General features: G+C 62.3%; 1 protein-coding gene across 6 annotated transcripts in view; it reads left to right on the top strand.

Annotated features, from left to right (window-relative positions):
* The window catches only part of EXD3 (exonuclease 3'-5' domain containing 3), an 81,700-nt gene extending 61,284 nt beyond the window's left edge, over window positions 1-20,416 (top strand). For 3 of the 6 annotated variants that reach the window (XM_060608083.3, XM_060608080.3, XM_060608079.3), the window contains exons 19-23: window positions 2,948-3,001; window positions 3,238-3,369; window positions 17,401-17,494; window positions 19,213-19,251; window positions 19,567-20,415. In XM_060608083.3, the coding sequence (XP_060464066.3) occupies window positions 2,948-3,001; window positions 3,238-3,369; window positions 17,401-17,494; window positions 19,213-19,251; window positions 19,567-19,850 (603 nt within the window). In that variant the 3' untranslated portion in view covers window positions 19,851-20,415. Of the gene's footprint in view, window positions 1-2,947; window positions 3,002-3,237; window positions 3,370-17,400; window positions 17,495-19,212; window positions 19,252-19,566 lie in introns of all 6 variants that reach the window. The other 3 variants (XM_078436191.2, XM_060608085.3, XM_081791045.1) reach the window with 2 other exon arrangements.
* The last annotated feature ends 253 nt before the right edge of the window (window positions 20,417-20,669 follow it).

Raw genomic sequence — 20,669 nt, 5'->3', positions numbered from 1 at the left:
TCATTTCACTGGGGCTATTTTTCCCTGAAAAATCTCTATGTCTTCTCTCTCCTGAAAGAGAGTGTTCTGGGTTTATAACTATAGTTTGACAAACTTTGAAAATAGCCCATTGTTTTTTGGTGTCCATCATTGCTGTTGAGATGTTTGTCATCAGTACTTGGTCATTTCTTTTTTTTCTTTTCTTCTTTTTTTTTTAGGCTTATTTATTTTTGAGAAAGCATGAGCGGGGGAGGGGCAGAGAGAGGGGGAGACACAGAATCAGGCTCCAGGCTCTGAGCTGTCAACACAGAGCCCAACGTGGGGCTTGAACTCACGGACCGTGAGATCATAACCTGAGCCGAAGTCAGACACTCAACCGACAGAGCCACCGGGCGCCCCTATGCTTGGTCATTTCCGTATACCTTGTCTGTATATTTTTTCTTAACTTTCCATTCATTTGCTTCTTTCTTCATATTTACTTCAGTTGTGTTTGTTTATTTTGTTTTTTATTCATCACACAGACGTATGTTTGTTATCACTACAAGGTAACCACTCGCTCTATTGCTTTTTTTCTTCTTTTTTGGGGTAAAATATACAAAACATTGATCATTTTAACCATTCTTAAGTGTACAGTTTAGTAACATTAAGGACTCATAGTGTTGTGTAACCATCACCACTATCTAGCTCCAGAAATTTTTCATCATCCTAAAGAAAGGCTTTGTACCCATTAAACATTCTCCATCCCCCTCCCCCAGCCCCTGGGACCCACCATTCTAGTTTCTTCCTCTATGAGTTTGATTTTTCTGAATACCTGATATACGCAGAATCGTACAGTATTTGTCCTTTTGTGTCTGGGTGATTTCATGGAGCAGAATGTCTTCAGGGTTCATCCACATTGTAGCGTGTTGGACTTTCCTTCCTTCTTAAAGCTGAATAAATTCCAGCGTGTGCGCGTGTGTATGTGTGTGTGCGTGTGCACGTGCGCCCACTCACCTGGACGCTTGGGTCCTTTCCACCTTCTGGCTGTTGTGAGTAATGCCAGTGCGCACCTTTCTGTCCACGTACCTGTTCAAGTTTCCGCTTCCGGTTCCTGTGTGACTATGCCTAGAAGCGGGATTGCTGGATCGTATGATGATTCTACGTGTAACTTTTTGAGACACTGCCATACCGTTTTCCGTGGTGAATATACCATTTTATGACAACCAGCCACGCATGAGGGCTCCAACCTCTCTACATCCTCACTACCACTTATTTCCCCTAATGGGTGTGAAGTCGTATCTCGTCGTTTGCATTTGCATTTCTCTAACGATTAAAGATGTTGAGTGTCTTCTCATGTGCTTGTTGGCCATCTGCACGTCTTCTTTGGAGAAATGTCTATTTAAGCCCCTAGGCCATTTTTAATTGGGTTATTTGCTTTTTTGTTGCTGACTTGTAGGAGTTCTTTATACATTCTGGATATTAATCCCAGAGCCGATACCTGATTTGCAAATATCTTCACTCACTCTTCACTTTCTCGATAGTGTCCTATGATGTACAAGTGTTAAATTTCCATGAAGTCCAATTTTTCTGTTTTTAATTTTGTTGGCCTTGCTTTTGGTGCCATATCCAAGAAATCATTGCCAAATACAATGCCATGGCATTTCCCACACCACGTTTTCTTTTAAGATTTTTAGTTTTTAGTTTTCTTTTAGTTTTAGGGACACCTGCATGACTCAGTCGGTTAAGCATCCAACTCTTGGTTTCAGCTCAGGTCATGATCTCATGGTTTGTGAGTTCGACCCCCATATCGGGCTCCGCAGCTGGCACCGTGGAGCCTGCTTGGGATTCTCTCCCTCTCTCCACACCCCCTCTCGATCCCTCCCCTGCTCATGCTGTCTCTCTCTCTCTCTCAAAATAAATAAATGAACTTAAAAAAAGAGATTTTTATAGTTTTAACTCTTACATTTTTGTGTTGGCCCCTTGCATACTTCAGAGATCACTAGGGATTGTTTAGAATGTGCCGAACCCATCAATATCGCCGTGTTTGACGTCTCTGTGCATTGCTGCTGTCACCTCATTGATGGGTGCCCTGCCCCCCTGGGGCATGTGAGAGCTTTCCTTGGGTCCTCAGTCCTTTTCACGTGACACTTGTGGACTTTGATGACTTCTTTGCTTTCTGACATGGCGAGATGTGCCCGCCTCACTGTGTGCATTTTCTGCCTCAGACCTGGAGTCAGCTAGTTCTCCAAAAAAAGTCCGATTCCCTTTCCACCTGTTTGGAAACCAGTCTGGGCACAGGCTGCTCCTGGCTACGTGGTTGTTCTCATTTGGAGGCCTTTGTGGTAGACAGAGTGATGAAATGCTTTTCAGTGTGTGTGCACACACAGGCACCCACGTGCACACGCACGTGTGAAATTCGTACCGAAGCTCCCGTCAGGCCTGAAGCCGCGGTGCCACCTCCCTGGTTCCCATGCTCACCCTTCCTTCTCCCACCCGGACCCAGCTCAGCACCAGCGTCGGCCATCTGTCTTTGGCACAGTTGGCAGCGAGCGTTTCGAGGGACGCCGCCAGAGTCAGCACCAGCGACTGGACCGCTGCCCGGCTTCTTTGCCCTGGCCGCTAGCAGGCAGCCTGGAGCTGCGCCGTCAGTTCGCCGCGCTTTCAGGGCGCTTGGAAGACTTCTTTCTCTGCAGTTCATTGGTCTCGTCATCTTTGGATTTTGAGAGATTGCTTTTTTTATTTCAAATTTTGTTTGCAATTATGTAAAATGTTTGCATGATTTTAAGAGCCGATCTGCACAATGAGGCAGCGGACCAGGACTCTGCTGGCCACGCAGGCCCCAGGCGGGCAGCCTGGGGGCCGGGGGCGGGGTGGGGGGTGTGGGTGGGCGGTGGTGGCAACAGAGGCCAGACAGGGCAGAGGCAGGGGCAGAAATAGCCCTTGTCCTGGAACCAGCCTGCCCCTCACCTGTCCCTCTGCCTCCCCACAGGTTGCCAGGCAGGAGGGAAGGATCATCTTGACGTCGGGGCTGCCGTACCACAAGGTGGGGGCCCTGAAGATGGCTCATCTTTCCAAGGGAGCCTCAGCCTGGCCCTTGGGCCACCGCCCTCGGGGTCTGCTCGCTGCGGGGGCTAGTGGGAGTGGGAGCTGACGGCTGTCCCACTTGGGGGGACAAGCTGGGGGGGAGGAGCCCTTGGCCCCGGAGCCCAGGGAGGGGAGGTGGGCCTGGAGAGGCTCTGGGTCCTGTGCCCACAGCTCAGCGGCTGCGCTTCCGTGCAGCTCCGGGCCCAGGTCGGGGCTGGGCGCTGCCTCTGGGTGGACTGCTCCCTCAAGGCCCATCAGCAGGCCAAGGCCGTGCTCAGGCATTTCAACGTTCGGGTCACCCACGCAGACATCTTCAGCCGCTGCCAGGTGAGTCCCACCTGCCCCCAGCCTGCCTTGGGCCAGTGTGTGAGCCCCAGGGCTGTCAGGAAGCCACTGCTGTGACAGGAGACCCAGCGTGTCTCTGGCTGGTGGCAAGACAGCAGAGGTCATGTGCTTTAGCGTTTGTGCCCTTCCAAGCGGCCGCTGCTGCCCCATCTGGGGCAGATGGGCGCCACTGGGTCCATTCTAAGGTCTAGAAAGGTCTGGGTCGGGAAAGCCATGTCTAGGGTTAAGATCAGAGAGGGGTCAGAGGCCTGGGTCCTGTCTGCCAATTCGGACCAGGGAGGGGGCGCCCTCCTCTCCCTTCTCTGCCGGCCTGGGTGCACCGAGTCCTAGCCCCCATATCCGGCTTAGGGGGAGGTGGGGCAGGCCGGGGCGTGGCTGCACTGCGGCATGGGGTCCCCACAGGGCACAGTCCTAGTGCACCTCAGTGGCTCCTGGTGCAGAGTGCTGGCTATTCCCGGACTATTTGGAGTTGGGGCCATGATGAAGCTCTGTGAGGAGCACCTCTCCAAGCCCAGTTGTTTGGTGGACACTGGGCCTCACCTCTGCAGCGCAGGGGGGTAGGGGTCAGGGTCTCCAGCCAGGCTCATGGGACATCATCCCACCTTGGTGTGTCTGTGTCTGGAGATGGGGCACCCTGAGGGCAGGCGTGCAGCCGAGTGTGGGAGACAGGAGGGAGGGAGGCCCTTCTTCAGGTCCTGGACCCCCCTCCACCCAGCTTCAGGTACAGCCTGTGCAGACCCCGGGCCCCCGGCCCTTCCAGAAATGACTGTGGTCATCCCAGTGGCGGGAAGTGCACCGCGGGGCCTTTTCCTTCAGTGAGCTCTGGCAGGACAGGAACCTTGTCTGCGGCCTCTCTTTGTCTGTGCTCAAGCCGACAAGTGTTGTAAAGACCCCAGGACGTCCGGGATGCCTGGGAGGCATTTTAATGAGCTTTTCAGAGCCTCTGCTGCTAAGTTTTCTTGAGAAAACAGGAAGTTGGGTAGCTGGGAGGAAACCCCCACCCGTGCCCCGGGAAGCCTCATGCTGGGGAGCAGGCTGACCTCCTTCAGGCCCGCGAGGGCACCGAGGGCAGCCGCACACAGAAGAGTGTCCACGGCCCCACCTGCCCCTCCGCCCTGGGCAGTTGTAGAGCCCCCCTGCCCTGCCAGGTGCGAGGGGCAGGATGCAGAACGTGCCCCGGGGAGGTGGGGTGGGTGCAGTATGGAGCCAGTTCAAAGGCTGGGAGGCAGAGTTGCACCAGCCCTGATAGGGGACCAGCAAGTGCCCTGGCCAGAGAGGGCAGCTCTTCAGCACCCCAGGACAGAAGACAACCCACCGGGGGGACGCTGTCCGGGGGCACAGAGGTGCTAAGACCTATTCTGGCTGCAGCGGGTAGCGGGGGGGAGGGAGCCCAGGTGAGAGGTGGCATCTGTAGCAGGTGAGGAGTGGGCTCGGGTTTCAGGCTTTGCCCCTGGCCAGCAGGGAGGGAAGGTGCTGGGTCTGGGCTCCCTGGGGTCTTGGTCTGGAGGCCCACGCATCAGGCCCTCTAGGTTGGGGACGGGCATGGGGAAGGGGAAGCCTCGGCTCGGGAGCTCTGCCCAGCACTGTCCTTATTTGAGGTATATATGCATTCCGCCAAGACTAGTTGGGGAGGAGGACAGACAGGGTCCACGACTTGGTGCCATGTGACTGCACTGGCCAAGAAGCAGAGGGCAGCCACCCCAGGCTCGGGGGGGGGGGGGGGGGAGTGGGGCGGGAGGGGGCGTCCCAGGCAGAGACCCCTGTGTGTGGCTGCAGTCAGGGGCTGGCTGACAGGCAGCAGGCAGGAGCACAGGTGTAGGGCTGCATGTGGACGCCCGATGGGCCTTTGTCAAGAAAGGGCCTGGAGAGCTTCTGGTTCCAAGGCTGGCCAGTGGCCTCCAGCTGAGCTCAGCTCCAAAAGAAAGTGTGCTGGGTGTGCCCCAGGGCAGGACCCTCCCTGGGTGGCAGATAACTGTGTGGGAGGGTCCAGGAATGTGCACAAGGAGCCTGAAAGGCCAACTCTATGGAGCCAAGTGGGCAGAGAAAGGGGTTTCTGAGAAGCCAGGATTTCTAAATTTGGAACCGGCCGTGGTCACCACAGAGACATCTGGGGAAGCGGTGGGAGGACTAAGCTTACTCTGTGTCAGTGAGCTGGTAGTATTAATGCTTGGGCCTGAGGCCGGGGTCCCCACGCATGTTCTCAGACCAAATACCCGGTCATTGTGAGCACAGGTCTGGGCAGGCCTCCGGCCACATTCCCACCCAGAGCTCCTGGAGCCCCTCCGCCACGGCATTCCCAGCTGAACCCCAGGAGCTCAGCCTGAGAGACAGCCAGGAACGCCCGACCACCCCATCCTGCACACTGGCCACCCCTACTCCCCACCCAGTGCCCCGCTGTTCTCAGGGCCAGGCAAGGTAGATGGGTGGCAAGCACTGAGAAGCCCCGAAGAGGTGCCCCACAGACGTTCCCGGGCGATGGCCCAAAGCTCAGTGAAGCCACTAGGCTGGCTCCGCGTGGCCCCACGGGCTAGACCGGCCTTCGAGCCGGTCTGGACATGAGAAAGTGCCTGCCGCTGACCAGCAGGGAGCGGCACACTCAGGACTGACCCAGGGAGGGCCTCTGTCCTCAGGGCCCCGCCCTGTGCTCCAGTGGGGCCTGCACACCCTGGACGCTGGCTCAGAGCCCCTGCCGCCCGGCCCAGGCTGGAGCTGGCTGTCTCCCTGGAGACCCCCCTACTGCCAGGCTGACTTTCCGTTTTCTTTTCCTTCCTTATGCTATTTTAGTGCCATTCCCAGAGGGAAAACCCACTTGACACACAGGCATTCCCAGAGTGAGCCTGGCCACTCTCTGGGCCGGTGCATCAGGGTCCAAGGCGGGAAGCAAGTCAGAATGGGAGAGGGCTGGTCCAGGCCTGGGCTAGGTGCCCGGCCAGGGGTCCGTGGCCGTGCCCCACCCTAGTGCCCAGCACCTGCCTCCAAGCTGTGTTGACACTCGGCGTGTGCCTTGGGCACAGGGTCCCCTTTCTGGGGCGTCTGCACACGAGGACAGGGAGCCACGTGGTGGAGGCCAGAGGTGGGCGGGGGGGCTCGGGTGAGGGGGCGGTGGGTCTCCTGTGGCGGGCAGGGTCACGGACCCCTGAAAATGGCCACCTGGGCCTGGGATCGTCCGTCAGGAACATCCGCCAAATGGATGTTCCCAGTGCCGTCCGCTATGGGAAAATATTTTATCAAAGAGATTGGAGTTAAAAAAAAAAAAAAAGCGTCAGCAGGAACCCCTGACATGGCCCAAGTGTAATGTCTATTTTTACTGTCCCTCTGGTCCCCCTCCGCTATGGTGGGGAGCAGGCTGTGGTCCCCGTGTGCAAGTGGGGCGTGTCCTAGGAGTCAGTGACGTTGGCCTCCGGAAGCGGGCACCCGGGAGGAGAGGCCACTGCAGGACGGTGACCCCGCCTTGGGGAGCTCTCAGGCGGTGCTGGCCACAGGGTCCCCAGGAGACGGAGGGTGTTGGGCCAGAGAGGAGCCTGCAGCTAGAAGAGGTCGGGCCTCAGGCTACAGGCTCACAGACACCCAGGACACAACAGGGCTGGGCGGGGGGCCCCCGGGGTGGAGGTGGACACCGGCCCAGACTGATCTCTGGCAGGGGACGGATGCAAGCAGAGGGCTCCCCTGGCCTGGGGATGTGAGGGGGACTGCAGGCAGCCACCTCCCAGCACCCATGCCCAGAACCTGGGGCAGCGGGGACACCTGTGCCCAGTCCATTCCTGCAGACCCTCCCTCTTTCCTGACGACCAGACTAGGAACCGACAGGAAGAGGGGCAGTGGCCGCTGACCCCGCCCCTCCCCAGCCTTTGTGTCCCGTGGCCCCCAGCCCTGTTCCCACACTCCGTGCCCCCAGGGTCACACAGGCACAAAGGCTGCAGGAGGGGTGGCCACCACCCTGCACAGGGAGAGACCCTGGCCCGCAGGCTCCTAGGCGGCAGGGGGAGCAGCGGGGGGCTCTGGGGGAGGATGGGTTGGGGGCAGCTGGCGTCGGGTTTCCGTGCCGACATGGGGCCTCAAGGACAGTGGGGTCCACCAGGCAGGTTTTGGCAGGGATTAAGACCAGTGCGCCCCCAGCCTTAGGATGCTAGCCAGGGTGATGTCCCAGTGCGGTCCCTGGGGGCTGACAGCAGGGTGGGCCCAGGCCCCACAGCCTGCAGGGCCACCCCCCTGTCCTGCCTCCCTTCCAGAAAAGCCCTGGTCCTCGGCCAGAGCCCAGCTTCAGTTCCCACCAGATGGCCCTGGGGACTAAGGGCCCGGGCCCAATGGCCTGGCCCCCCCCCCCCCCCCGTTTCTGGTGGCTCCAATCTGACCCCAGCCGCTTTAGGAAGGGCCCTGGCACTCCTGGGTCGCACCCCTGGCCCTGGCCCGTCCAGCAGTCAGCACCGCCTGCTTCATCTCCACGAGACCCTCATCCTCCACGGCTACACAAGTGGCACCTGTGCCACCCCGCGAAGTGGCCTGGGCTGAGAGGAGGCCCTAGGGCCAGTCCTGTGCTCATGGCCTTGAGACCTGCCAGGGCGCCTCTGGGCCAGTGTCCGGGAGGGTTGATGTGTGAGTCCCCCCAGCCCAGCTCACGCCAGGCGCCCAGCCGGGTACCCAGCCCCTCTCTCCTTCACACATCAGTCTGTGTGGGCTGTGCTCCAAGACCCGGCCGTCGGCGATCACGTGCTTCTTAATGGGCCTTCCCTGCAGCGATCTGGAGGCCCATCTGGATGGGGCTTCTCTGGCTGGACCCCCGGAATGTTGATGGAAAAGTGAGCCCACGTCCTGTCCACTTTCAGAAGGGGTGACAGGCTGGCCTGGCTACGCTGTGAGGGGACCACACTGGACACAGGGCCACGGGGCACACGTGCTCACCCAGTGTCCACAGGTGCGTGGACACTCAGCATGCAGGTGGACTGTTGTGGCCTGGACAGACGCATCCATGGCCCCGAGTCAGGCCAGTGTGCCCTGGGCCTGAGGAGCTGGTGCAGGCCAAAGACAGACCCCTGGGAGTCTGGGGCGAGGACGGTGGGGAGGTTCCCTCAGGCAGGACAGTGCAGGCCTAGCCATCTGGGCCAGGGCGTCCCTCCGCTGGTCAGCTGGTGGTCACATGTACCAGAGGATGGGCCAGGCACAGCTGGCCGCGGGGGCACCCCCAGTGCTGTCGTCTTGGGCCTGCGGCCAGTTAAGACACCTTGGACAGTAAAACAACACCTGGCGCCCACGACACACTGTCTGGGGGTGCGGTCGTGTCTCTGAGGACCTAGGTCCTTCCCCCTCTCCGCTCCACACCTCCACACCCGCTGCGCAGCCCCCAGCCACGGAGCTGTCCAGAACCACTGGCCAGACATGGCCGAGGACCGGGCTCTGAAGAAATGGAGGGAGGGCAGAGCCCCTGGTGACCAGCCGGGCCTCCGGGCTGGAGAGCAGAACAGCCCCACACGGGCCGAGGGAGCCTGGGGCTCAGGGACTGAGGCACACCGAGGCCGCACACAGCCAGCTTCGGGGTTACCGGCAGGCTGAGACAGACACCCTGCCCCTGGTGTCGGCACACCGCAGCCTGCGGCTAAATCGTGTGAAATTCACATCTCAGCGTCCGCAAATAGTTGTCTTGGCAGCAGCCCTGCCTGTGTGTCCTTACATTGCCCACAGCTGCTTTCTCAGGGACCCAACGGCCCTTCCAGGGGACTGACCCTTGCCTAGGGGCCTGGCTGGCATCTGACCGGGGAGGCGGGCACTCTTCTTCCTTTTGAACGATTGCCAGCCCCAAAGCAGAAGTGGGACCCAAGAGCCAGGGGGCAGTGAGCTGCGTGGTGGGTGGCCATGGGCCTGGATGGGGACGGCAGGCCTGAGAGCACGGACCCACTGTCCACTCAGCCCTAGATACAGAAAGAAAGGCCTGGCTGGCCTCAGGGGTGTAAAGCCAGCAGCAGCCAGCCCCCCTTGGGGCTGCAGGGAGAGGAGGCCATGGGCAGCCATGGATTGGGTCTGGGGAGGGCCCACGGGTGGTAAAACAGGGTCTGCCAGGCAGGGACCAACGGCTGGATGGCCGGTGCAGCAGGGCGCTGGGGGGGTAGGGGGGGGGGCGGGGAGGGGGGGCAGGAACATCCATGAGTCACCCGCACTGCCACCCCCCCCCTCCCGCCCAGCCTCTCTTCCCTCCCTGGCTGGGCCTGGGGAGTGGCGCATATCCCCTCCTCCCTCTCTCCCAGGGGGCCCTACTCACTGCCCACTGTGAGAGGAGCACATTCAGGACAAGTGTAGACCCCAGAGGTCACTGAGGGCAGATGGGGCGTCCGAGGCAGAGCAGCATGCCTGGAGGGCCCTCTGCTCTGGCAGGATGGGGGCTGGGTGTGACCCCAGCCAGCCAGGGACAGGGAGGGGCCTTGGAAGAGTAACCCCACAAAGGGAGACAGGCCTGCTCGGCCAAGCCCGAACTCCTCCGTTGAGGTGGGGGAGTAGGTGGTGCAGGGTCCTTCAGGGAAGTGGGGGGAGTCAGGCTCCAGCAAGGACTGCTGCTTCCTCCCCTCATCTTGGAAAACGCATTTCAAGGCATAGGTGTGGTGGAAGGAGCTGCCTCTCTTAGCCTGACTCAGTGGCCCTGGGAAGAGGCAGGGAGGAGAGGGCCAGGGGACCCCTGCCCTGTCTCAGCCCCCACTCAGGCTGGCTCCCCACAGTGCTGGGCCCATCATACTGTGGCCCCCTGGGCACCTGATCTCCCACCCTCCCCACTTGGTCCACCAAGCCCCAGGTTGTCTGTCACTTCCTCCAGGAAGGCCTCCAGGCCCCCAGCCCAATCTCTAGAGCATCACCACTCTTTGGAGGAGTACTTTGGGGGCTCCTCTCTCCCTTGGCTGGGAACACAGTAGGGCAGGCCTGCTGTGAGTGAAAGGCAGGCCCCACAGACATTCAGACAGCTTCAGACCCCAGGCTTCAGGGCTCCAGTTCCCTTCCAGGCCGCTGCCTGCTGTCTGAGGGCTTGGCTCCACTTGTCTGTTGAAGGGGGACAACCAGAGCTGATCCCGGCTGGCACAGCCTCGGGGGCCCCTCCCCAACTTCCTTAGCCTGCCCCCCCCCCCCACCCCGCGCCCGTTGCCTCCCTTGGCCCTAGGTGGGAGGGGTACCCCAGCCCCCCTGGCCCCGGGTCCTGGCGCGGGAAGGCAGGCGCAACCGTTTGCTTTTGAATCTCGGCCGGGTGTCCTGAGTGGCCCTTTCAAAGGCCGGCCGGGGGCGGGGGCCGTTCCCAGGCGCGCCCCGCCCTCCCCGCCCGCCCCTCCTCCCGCTTTCCCACGCGGCCCGGCCGCCGGCTGGTTCTCACGGCCCGCTGCCCCTCCCCCGTCTGGGAACGGGCCGCGCTGCGCCCGCCGCGCTGGGGTGCCCGGGAGCCCCAGGATGGGGGGGGGGGGGGTGCGCCTGGCGGGGGGGTTACTGGAGGGGGTGCCGCCTAGGGGTTGCCGAGGTCGCCAAAGGGAGGCAGACAGCACCCCACACACGGGGCCTGAGGCCAGATTGTATTGGATTTAACCTAGGGCAGGTGCTCTCTGGCCCCCCACGCCTCGTGGAGCCACCCAGGGGGCCCTGGCCAACCCTGCCTTGTGAGTGGGGACAAAAGCACCCACTCCTCATTAGGGTCTCCCTGACCGGGAGCAGGTTCTGGGGCCTCGGTTCCTCCTAATACCCTGCAGAGACTAGGTCACTGGTTTTAGGAAGTACAAATACAGACCCCGCAGAAAATAGTGAATACCTTCTCACATAGAACTGTAATCCCATCCCACACTTGATCTGAAATTCGCATTCAGGGCCCAAATTCTCGCTGGCTGCCTGAGGGGGCCTGTGACTGTGTCCTATCAGGGTTGAGGAAGCAGGGCAGGACTTGACTACCAGTCTGGGCCCCCTGGCTCACCTTGGCTTGCCTCCATGAAGGTCAGCCCCGGCCCACCCAAGTGAGCCGGAACAAGGGGGTCCATTCCACCCAGCTTCAGATAGCCTGGGCTGGAGTCGGCCCCACTGCCCCCACGAGGGGGTCTGCACGGGGGTCCCCAGTGGGCCCTGGGCTATGGTTGGTGCAGCTGGAGGAGGAGTTTTTCAGAAGCCCGGGCACCCAGGGTGGGGAGTGGATGCCAAGTAGGAGGCCCACCCGCCCGTCCTATGTGTGGCCACTGCCCAGGGCTCCAGCCTGCAAGCCCCAGAGGGGCCTGGAGGAAGGGCTGTGACCCTCCCGAGTCTCCCCGGCCAGGGTACACCTAGGCGGGGCAGGGCTTCCTGCTCGGGCAGGCTCTGGCTGTCACGCATGCTGTGCCCCTCTGCCCATTCCACCCACCACCCTTTTCCCCCCTCCCTCGCCATCAGAGAGACCAGCCATGTGCTGCTGCAAGTTCAGGGGTATCCACCCCCAGCCGTGGCTATTGGGGCCCTCACTGTGAGCTGTCAGCCCGCCCTCACCCACTGCAGGCATGAGGGCAGCTCTGGAGCTGGGGGGTCCACTCCCAGGGAGTCCAGCAGGCCCTCCCGTCCCTGTAGCAGGAGGTGGGCCCGGCAGGAGGCTGGCGGGGAGGGTGTCTGGCTCCAGGCGCCAGCCGTACGTCTGCCTTTGAGGCCAAGGCCCCAGTCGCGGGGTGCTGGCCTCAGAAGGCTGCACAAGATGGCATCAGCCTGAGCCTGTGCCCCATGAGCCGGTCGCCAGCCGGGAAGGTCCCAGATGCCATTGTCCCCTCCACACCTGCTGGGGGAGGTGGATGTTCAGGTCTCCTGCCACTGAAAATAGAGGCCCCCGGGAGCACCCCTCCTGCACTCCCTGGCGAGGTGCACACAAGCCCCTGTCTACAGACTGCTCATACACAGACACACTCCCAGGATCAGGGGACATGTGAAGTGACTCGCCCTGACACACCCCGTCACACAGGTCCCTCATCCACACCTTGGAACACCCAGTCACACTCACTCCTGTTCATGCCTCTGTGCTGCTCACATGCACACACACCCTCAGTGCTCTTGCACCCTTCATGCCGGAATGCTTATGAGAGAGACACCTGCAGGGCGCCAGCTTCACACACGGGCCCAGTCATAGCCCCTCGGGGACTCCTGCACCCCACACGCCCCAGTGCCAGTGGCTCCTGACCCCCTAGGGAACCCACACAATGCTGACTGTGCCCCGGCCCTGCTGTGTCTGTGGAGACACTGTCCTGAGCCTACAAAGGGATGGGCCCATGGGAACTGGCCTTCCCGGGCCTGGGGACAGGGCTGGCGCTGGAGCACGGCCCCTGTAGGGCTGCTGTCCCGGGTCATAGACATCCAGGTTGGAGGCCACCGGCAGGAGGGCCTGCTCCACAGACAGAAGAGCACCAGGGTTGGGTTTGAAAACCTTCCCATGCAGGCCTGCAGGCCTGTGCATCAGCCCCAGCCACGCGCTCCGTGCAGGGCCTGGGTCCTGGCCCTTCTGTCCAGCGTTCGCCCCAGGCCAGCAGGATGGGGTCACATCTCACAGATGCCCTGCGGACCAGCTGCAGGGAGGGGGCTCCGTCCTCCTGGCCCCTTGTCCCATCTCCTCTGGGCAATCAGACAACACCCTGTGCCGGGGGCCAACAGGGTCTTCATGGGCAAAGCTGGCTGATGTGCTTGTCTTGGAGGAGGGCCCCAGCCCCAGCAGTCGTGCTCCGCTCCAGGGCCACATCACCTTCGGGGGCAGATGGCTCAGGGCCCCACGAGGTGCTGCCTGGATGGTGTGGGAGAGTGAGGTGTGGAGCAGACCCAGGCCTCACCGCTTCCTCTGGGGCTTTGTTCCCGCCCCGTCCGGGCAAGGTGTCAGGCCAGTGGCCTTTCATCCCAGCCCTCTGGCCCTGCACCCGGCACCATTTGTTAGGGTGGCCCTGGGGGCGGTCACGGTGGATGAGCCAGCCTGGGGAGGCCTCAGGACAGCAAGTGTGGACTGTAGGGGGAGGTGGCGCTTGGCAGGGACCAAATGGGCAGAAAGCACCCTGGGAACAGGGATGCTGGTGTCCTGAAGTTGAGACCCTCCAGGGCTCCCACTACCCTGACCGGAGCATCCGAGACGCTGGCCGTGTGTAGATGTGCTCGGGAAGGTGCCGGAAACCATTCTCAGTGCCACGTTGGCTTTTCCCACCAGGCGGTGGGACGAAGTGCTGTTTCTTTTCTTCTGCTTTTTTATGCTTCGCTCTTGTTCCAATTTGCTCTAAATGAGCAAGAAATAGCCCATTACTCTAGAACATGCCACAGCTTCTGAGCCCAGCCCCCACCCGCCCTGCCTGTGGGTCAGAAATCCCCAAACATGGCCTTCCAGGGCCTGGGCTCCAGAATGACTCCCCCCTCCCCCACTGGGGGTGGGGGCTGCAGGAGTCTGGCAGGGCCCCCGCTTGGAGCCTGGACCGCACTTGCCGTCAGGCAGGAGTGAGGTTTCTACAAGCCTGCCCCTTGCTCAGAAGGAGGGCACCCAAGTGGCCTGGGCCCACTTCCCGGCTGGAGCCTAAAACTCTCAGCGGTGCCTAGTTAGTGCCTACCGAGCTGGGGAAGCAGGGTGGTGTGAACTCCCCAGGCAGCCAGCCTGTGGTGCGGAGCTCAGGTCATGGACCTGGCTGCTGGCTGGGCAGGAGGCCCCACTCACATCCTTCTTAGGGCGGGGGTCCCTTCTCTGGGCTCCCAGCCTAGGCAGGCCCTGCACCCTTACGAACACGTGTTCTCTCACGTACCCCCTGCCCGGTGAGTCCCAGGTATGGCTTCTATCCCGCCCTCCTCTCTCCCTCACACCCACCCCCCATTTGCTGAGGCCTGGGGCTCAAGGCTGATGGGGGCCCAAGGGTGTTTACAAGCAACCAACAGGGCTGTGCTGTCCTGGGCCCAGGGAGGGCTGGTTGCCTCTGGAGAGGAACGTGTACAAGGGCCCCTCCGAGCTGCCTGCTGGCCCTGCCCAGCCCGTTCTGTGGCCCTGGCTGGGGCGTGCCCCTCTGCACTCTACACCTGTGTGCCAGCTGTCCGCTGGTTGTGCACAGCAGACACCTGCAGGCATGCTGACCAGGGTTGTGTGTGTGTGGGTGGCCCTGCACCCAGGGCAGGTGGGAACACAGACGTTTCCAGGGACGCAGACTTCAGGACAGATGCTGCCACCTTGCCTGTTGCGCAGCTCTTGGTTCTGCTGGCCACGACCACTCCTTGGGTGAGTGTGACTGCGAATCCTGGGCTCAGACCTGAGAGGAGGCCCCGCCCTTGGGCATGGCCCCTCAAAGCCCCCCAGCTCCCCCCTGCCAAGTCTTAGCCTCAGTGGAATGGGCAGGTGTCCCAAGTGCCTGCTATAGCCTCTTGTCACACCCCCAAGAAGCCCAGAAAACAGAGCCTCCTGGAGAAGTGGCCAAAGCAGTCCTCTCCCGCCCTCCCCAGGCCCCAGGGAGGGGCAAGGGTCTGCAGAGGGTGGGCCAAAAGGTCAAGTCTGCCTAACTCCCGGTCTGTGGGCCCCAGCAGTCCTGATGACCAGTCACTGCTGGCGGCCCAGCCCCTGGGAGGCAACCTCCCCCTTGTGGGCTCAGGTCTCTGGCCGAGACAGTCCCCAGGCGGACAGAGTGCCCTGAGTTGGGACAGCACGGCAAGTGGGTGTTGGCTCCAAGCAGCTGTAAGAGCTGTGGGGACCGGGCACGCAGGTGGACTCCTGGGACCAGGAAGCCATGAGCCTTCCCAGCCCCTCCAGCCCCCGACTCACCTGGCCTTTCCCGCCCAGCCAGGCTCTGGGGCTGGAGGCCCTCCCCGCCCTCAGACTCCCAGACTGAATGGGGATACACAGAGACCAGGCTGGACTCACAAGACCATACCACCCAGCCCCTGTCCAGGGCCCTCCCCGGGACCCCCACTGCAGTCTGTCCAGGCCCACTGGCATCCCAAGGCTCGGGTTCGTGTGTCCCCCAAGGGGGAGTGGGCATGGCCCAGACACCACCTGCACATACCCCCTCTCCTAAGGGTCAGCGTGAGGACCCCGGTGTGGGGTCCTCGCTAGCCGAGGGCCCTGTAAGCAAGTTACTCAGCCCCTCAGAAGCTCCCTTTCTTCATAATGAAAGGCAATGTCTCCCCCTTTGGTGTCAGGAAGGGACCTCTCCTGGACTGGCACCTAGCCCATGACCAGGCCTGTGCTGGGCCATGGGCCCCAAAGAGCAGGGCCTCAGCCTTGTGTGAGGCAGGTGGACCTTGCAGGGGACGGGGACAGGAGACACAGGGAGCCGCTAGGTGCTGGTCCTTCCTGCAGATGGGGAGCACAGGGCAGAGAGGGGGTGAGCATGTAGAACCGGCTTTTCCAGCTGGGGGTGGGGGTGGGACAGGGCCTCCCAGGGCCCTATGGGGTGACGGCAGGGCCCAACAGTGGGCAGCAGCCGTGGGAAAAGCAGCACCGGTGGTTCCCGAGGGTGGGGCCAGGTCCTTGTGGATGGCACCGGTGGTTTGTCTTCGTGCCGTGACTCAGCGTGAGCTGGCAGTCCCGCCCAGGTGTGTGCATCAGGCCCAGGTCCTGGGAAGGCTCCCACCCCCTCCCACTAATGCAGCATCCCTCTCACACCTACAGGCTCCGTCCCCTGGGGGGGCCTGGGTAGCGGGGGAGGAGGGCGAACGCGGTTCTCTGTGGTGGGCAGCCCAAGGCAGCGACCACCCTTTCCCCAGCTGGACCTGGAGTGACCACAGGCTAGATCTGCGGCCAGGGCTCCACCTGCACTCCTGCCCAGGAAGGTCCCTGGGTCTGTGACCGGGAGGCCAGGGCCCACGGCAGACTCCCCGTGGCAGAGAGGTGGCCAGGGGACAGGAGGCACCCCCCCAGAGAGGCAGGAGGAAGGGTCCTGCTGGCACCGGCCCTGCCCCAGCCCCACCCAGGCCTCCCCGAAGAGGTGGCCCCACCCTCCGGAGCCCCCAGGCCCTGGCTCCCGATGCTGGATGCAGTACAGCAAGCTCATGGTGTCGAAAGGCCCATGGGAAAAGGGCGTGTGGGGGCAGGGGGCACCGCCCCTGACGTGGGCACACCCTGAGGCTCCAGGGGCTGGTGGCTGCCACCTACCCACCCACCCCTGGGAGCTGTGTCATTCAGGGCACTGGTCAGGCTCCTCCAGGAGGGGCCCGGGAGTGATCCCATGAGCACAGATCACGGACCCCTCCTCCCTGTGGCCCCGGAACGCCCCCTCCCACCCTCAGGCCCTGCTCTAGGCTCATCCTCCTCTTACAGGCCTCTCTGATTTGGGGAAGGGCTGTGACTGGCTGTGCTTGTGTCCATGAGCACCTGTGCCCACCTGCCTGGGAACCAGTGGCCCCTCCCACTCTCCCTTGGGCCCTCCTTACCTCATCATGGGGACCCTGGGGTCCTTCACCCTGTCAGTCAGTGGCCATCATGAAGCAACCCTGGGGCAGCTGTGTTGGGAGGACAGGATGGGCCCCAGAAGCCCCTGCCCCCACCCCCAGTGTCACTGCAAGGTCAGCAGGGCCGAGGTGAGTGCCTTCCAAGAGCCATTGCACGTCCTAGACAAGGACCCCAAATAGAAGCAAAAGTGGCTTCCCTCCTGATCCCTTGTAGATGTGATGTGGTGCCCCGGGGGCAGGGGGGCGGGGGCAGGCAGCAGGCAGCAGGCATCATCTACAAACACGGACACTGAAACGGCCTGGCTGAGGGGCCCGCTGCAAGCCTCTTACCCTGACCCTTTGATGCTGAGCTAGCCCAGGGATGCCCAGGCCTGGTTGTGCCCTCGAGGCTCTGCGGTTGGGGAGGACAGCCCAGGTGATGACAGAGGCCCACAGGGTCTCATGAGCCAGAAGAGGCTGCCTAGGGCCCACTAGGATCCAGTGCCGTGCAGGAGGGCTCCCAGGAGGAGGTGTGCCCTGTCCTGCAAGGAGAGGAAGGGATGTGTGCTTTTGTCGCTGTGAAACCCCCTAGCCAGACCCAGAGCTGCAAGGAGCCTGAGGCTGGGAGTGGGAGGTGGGCGGAGCCTCACCTGGCCTCAGCACCCCCTCTGTCCCCAGGCCTGTAACTGTGACCAGTACCTGAAGGTCTCCAAGGACACGATGAAGCAGCTGGTGAGGCTCAGCAGCCGCCCGGAAGGCCCCAGCATCACAGGTATGTTGCCCCATGGGGTTAGGTGTGGGCTCTGTGGACAGTGGCCCAGTTGTGGGATTAAACTGCAGGGATGACCAGGGAGGTGCCGGCCAGGGGCCGGTGGAAAGACAGAGCTCACGCTGCGCAAAGGTTACAGGCCCAGGAGGCCAGGAAGCTGAGACACTCAGGGCCCCTCTGGGGTGGGGTCCCCCGCCCTCTCTCCGGTCACCCTGCCCTTCACACAGAGTGCACATGCACACAGGCATGTGTGCCGGCACGCACCTGTTTGTACACACTTGTTGCACACACGTGCACGTGCACAGATGCACATTTGCTTGCACACTGGCACCTGCTAAGCAATCTGAAGGCGGACGATCCCGGACAGACAGAAAGGAGGGCAAACCCCAGATGTCAACCCCCTCAACCGTGGACCCAGCCTCAGTTTCCATCCTTGTAAAACTAGAAACTGGAAGGAGACTTTGAAGTCGCTGGCTGGGGCAGTGAGTGTGCCCTTCCATTCCTATCACCGGCTCCCCCGCCCTCTAGAGAGAGGGGCACCAGAGGGAGCCTCGCAGGTCCTCCCCAGGCTCCCGGCTGCTCCTCAGCGGAGAGCAGGATGGGATGGATAGGAGAGTGTCTTAGTGCCCTCTCCAGGGGGGTCAGCCTGAGGTTAGGGTGCCTCTGAGATCCCTTTGCACGGCTCGCCGTGGCTCTCCCGGACGGTGACGTCCCCACGAGGGTGTTCTTATTCTTCCGAAACCCCCTGAGGTTTGGGGCTGGAGCTCCTCAGGTGAGCCATCGTGATGGCCTGTGTCCAGCCCCCAGCAGCTCTCAGCTCTCCACAGTGTGGCCTTGACATGTTCAAGGCCCAGGAAGGGAGGAGCAGGGTACGAGCACTGCCCTCTGCTAGAGCCACCCCAACACTGGGCTCCCGGCTCCTCTGAGCCACCAGCGCTCTGCCCAAAGGCCCACGCCTGTCCTGAGGTGGTGGGTGGCCCTCCTGCGGGCCTGCTGGCATCTCGTGGGCCTCAGGTAAAGGCTGAGGCCAGACCAACTAGGGCAAGATAGGGAGACCAGATGGAGGTCATGGCCTCATTGCATTGCGGGGGGGGGGGTGGGGGGGGAGGGGCGGGGGCAGTGCTCATCCATTCAGGCTCTGGCTAAAGTTAATCTGGAGCCATCTGTGGAGAGATGTTTGCCAAGCAAATTAGGGGTAGGACTCTTCTTACGCCTGCCGGCTAGGACTCCTCAGCTGTCACTGCCCTCACGCCGGCACTGGCCCCTCAGTAGCCCCAGGCCTGGCCACCTCCCTGGAGTCTCCTGTGCTCTTAGCGGAGGTGGGGACCCTCTTGCAGAGTCAGAAGGTCGCCCTGAGCTCCAGCAGGTCCCCTGGGCCCTGCTGCTATGAAACACAGGCCCTGGCAGTGGCTTATCTTCTCATCGCCACGAATGGGATGCCCCCGCCCCCACCGGCCCGTTCTCAGGCCCCCAGTGCCCTAATCGGCCAATCTCACGCCCAGAACTTGTTTCCCAAGGACCTTTGAGCCCCAAGAACATTCCAAGGTGTGAGTTCCCATGGGAGGGGATCAGGCTGGCACCAAAGCTCCTCAGCCCCCTACCCTTTGCCCTTTCTGCTAAGGGTGGGGGGAGAGGCTGGGCACTTGGAGGTGCATTGTGGGCACTGGGGCTGCCAGGACCCACCCTTAGGACAGTCCCTGATGTCCTCAATTGATTGCCAGGTGATGAGGCCACCCAGAGTGAGGACATACAGGAGTCAGGTGAGCCCTGGGACCACCCACTGACAGGGTTTGTTCCTGGCCCAGGAGAGGGGACTGCCCTGAGAGGATGGGCCTGTGCCCTAGGCGAGGGGTAGTGGGCAGGGCCAGTGGGGAGAGAGGGCCAGGGGTCCGTGGGTAAGATGAGGCAGAGCGTTGGGGGGACCGGGCAGTGTAGGGCAGAGGCACCGGAAAGAAAAGGGTGGAGGCGAGACCATCCCCCCAGCCCCTCCCACCCCACCCCACCCTACCCCACCCCACCCCACCCCACCATAAGGCTGAGAGCTCAGGGTGGCCGCCCACCCCCCACCTTTCCAGACTCGGCCCCAGAGGAGGCCCCCGGGGGCTGTACCTACGACCCACCTTGCCGCTGGCTGGAGGCCACAGACCTGCGGGCTGGTGCGCCTGCCACACTGGCCAGTGGCACCCAGCTGCAGCTGGCAGGGGTCCCGGAGGGCGTGCTGCGGCGGCCGGGGCTACGCCATTTCTACTGCTGCTCTGGCTGTGGCAAGGTCTTCTGGGAGGGCTCCCACCTGTGCCGTGTCACCTCGCAATTCAGCCAGATCCTGAGCAGCGCCTCCAGCTCCTGGAAGCAGAGCTGAGCCCCCAGGCCCACGGGCCTGCACTGCCCCCTGGGGCATCCACCCACCCACCCCCAGCAATACAGATAATAAAAGTCCTGACCTGCATGGGCCCGTGGCCATGGACTCACTGCACACATCTGGGCCTGGCCCTAGGTGCACCTGTGGCCGTGGACTCATTGCATACACCTGGGCGCCAGCCCCAGGTGCAGAGCTAGGACCGGGGTGGAAGGGATGAAAGTTCTTGCACAAGGTCAGGATGCTCGGACCCTGAGCTGAGAACCGCCTGATACTCGGGAATGAGGCCGACGGAAAGTGGGAAGGACACGCCTGGTAGAGGAAATGGCCTTCACAAAGGCCCGGGGCTGGGACCCAAGCGGCTCCCGTCAGCGGGGCTCAGTGGGGCGGAGGGAGGCGGGGGCACACAGGCCCCCCACGCACTGGGGGCCCACTCCCTTTGCTGTGTTGGTAAATGCCACCCCCCTCTGCCCCACCTTCCTGGGCTCCTCAGACCTTCGGGGAGGCCTCCAGTTCCAGGGAGTATAGATGGTGGGACCCCGCAGGGCCAGGGCCCTTTAGGCCAGATGTGGCGGGGGTGGGGGTGGGGGGCTTCCTGGGGAACGGGGCCCAGCCCTCTGTGGTGCAAGAGGCAGGGCGGCCACCCTCTAGGAGGGCATCCATTGTGTCTGGAGGGGAGGCCCACCTCTGCATCTGCTGCCCTCTCCCCCTCGCCGGCCGGAGTGTGACCCCACATGGCTTCTTCCCCCCGCCCCAACCCGGTCGAGGTGGCCTCCTCTCATGAAACAGAGTGGCAGCCGAAGCCACAAGGGGGCCCTGCAC

Source organism: Panthera onca, chromosome D4, assembly GCF_046562875.1.
Source record: "Panthera onca isolate mPanOnc1 chromosome D4, mPanOnc1 haplotype 2, whole genome shotgun sequence".
Taxonomy (NCBI): domain Eukaryota; kingdom Metazoa; phylum Chordata; class Mammalia; order Carnivora; family Felidae; genus Panthera; species Panthera onca.
Note: the sequence above shows the minus strand (reverse complement) of the source record. Positions and strands in the feature narration are given on the sequence as shown.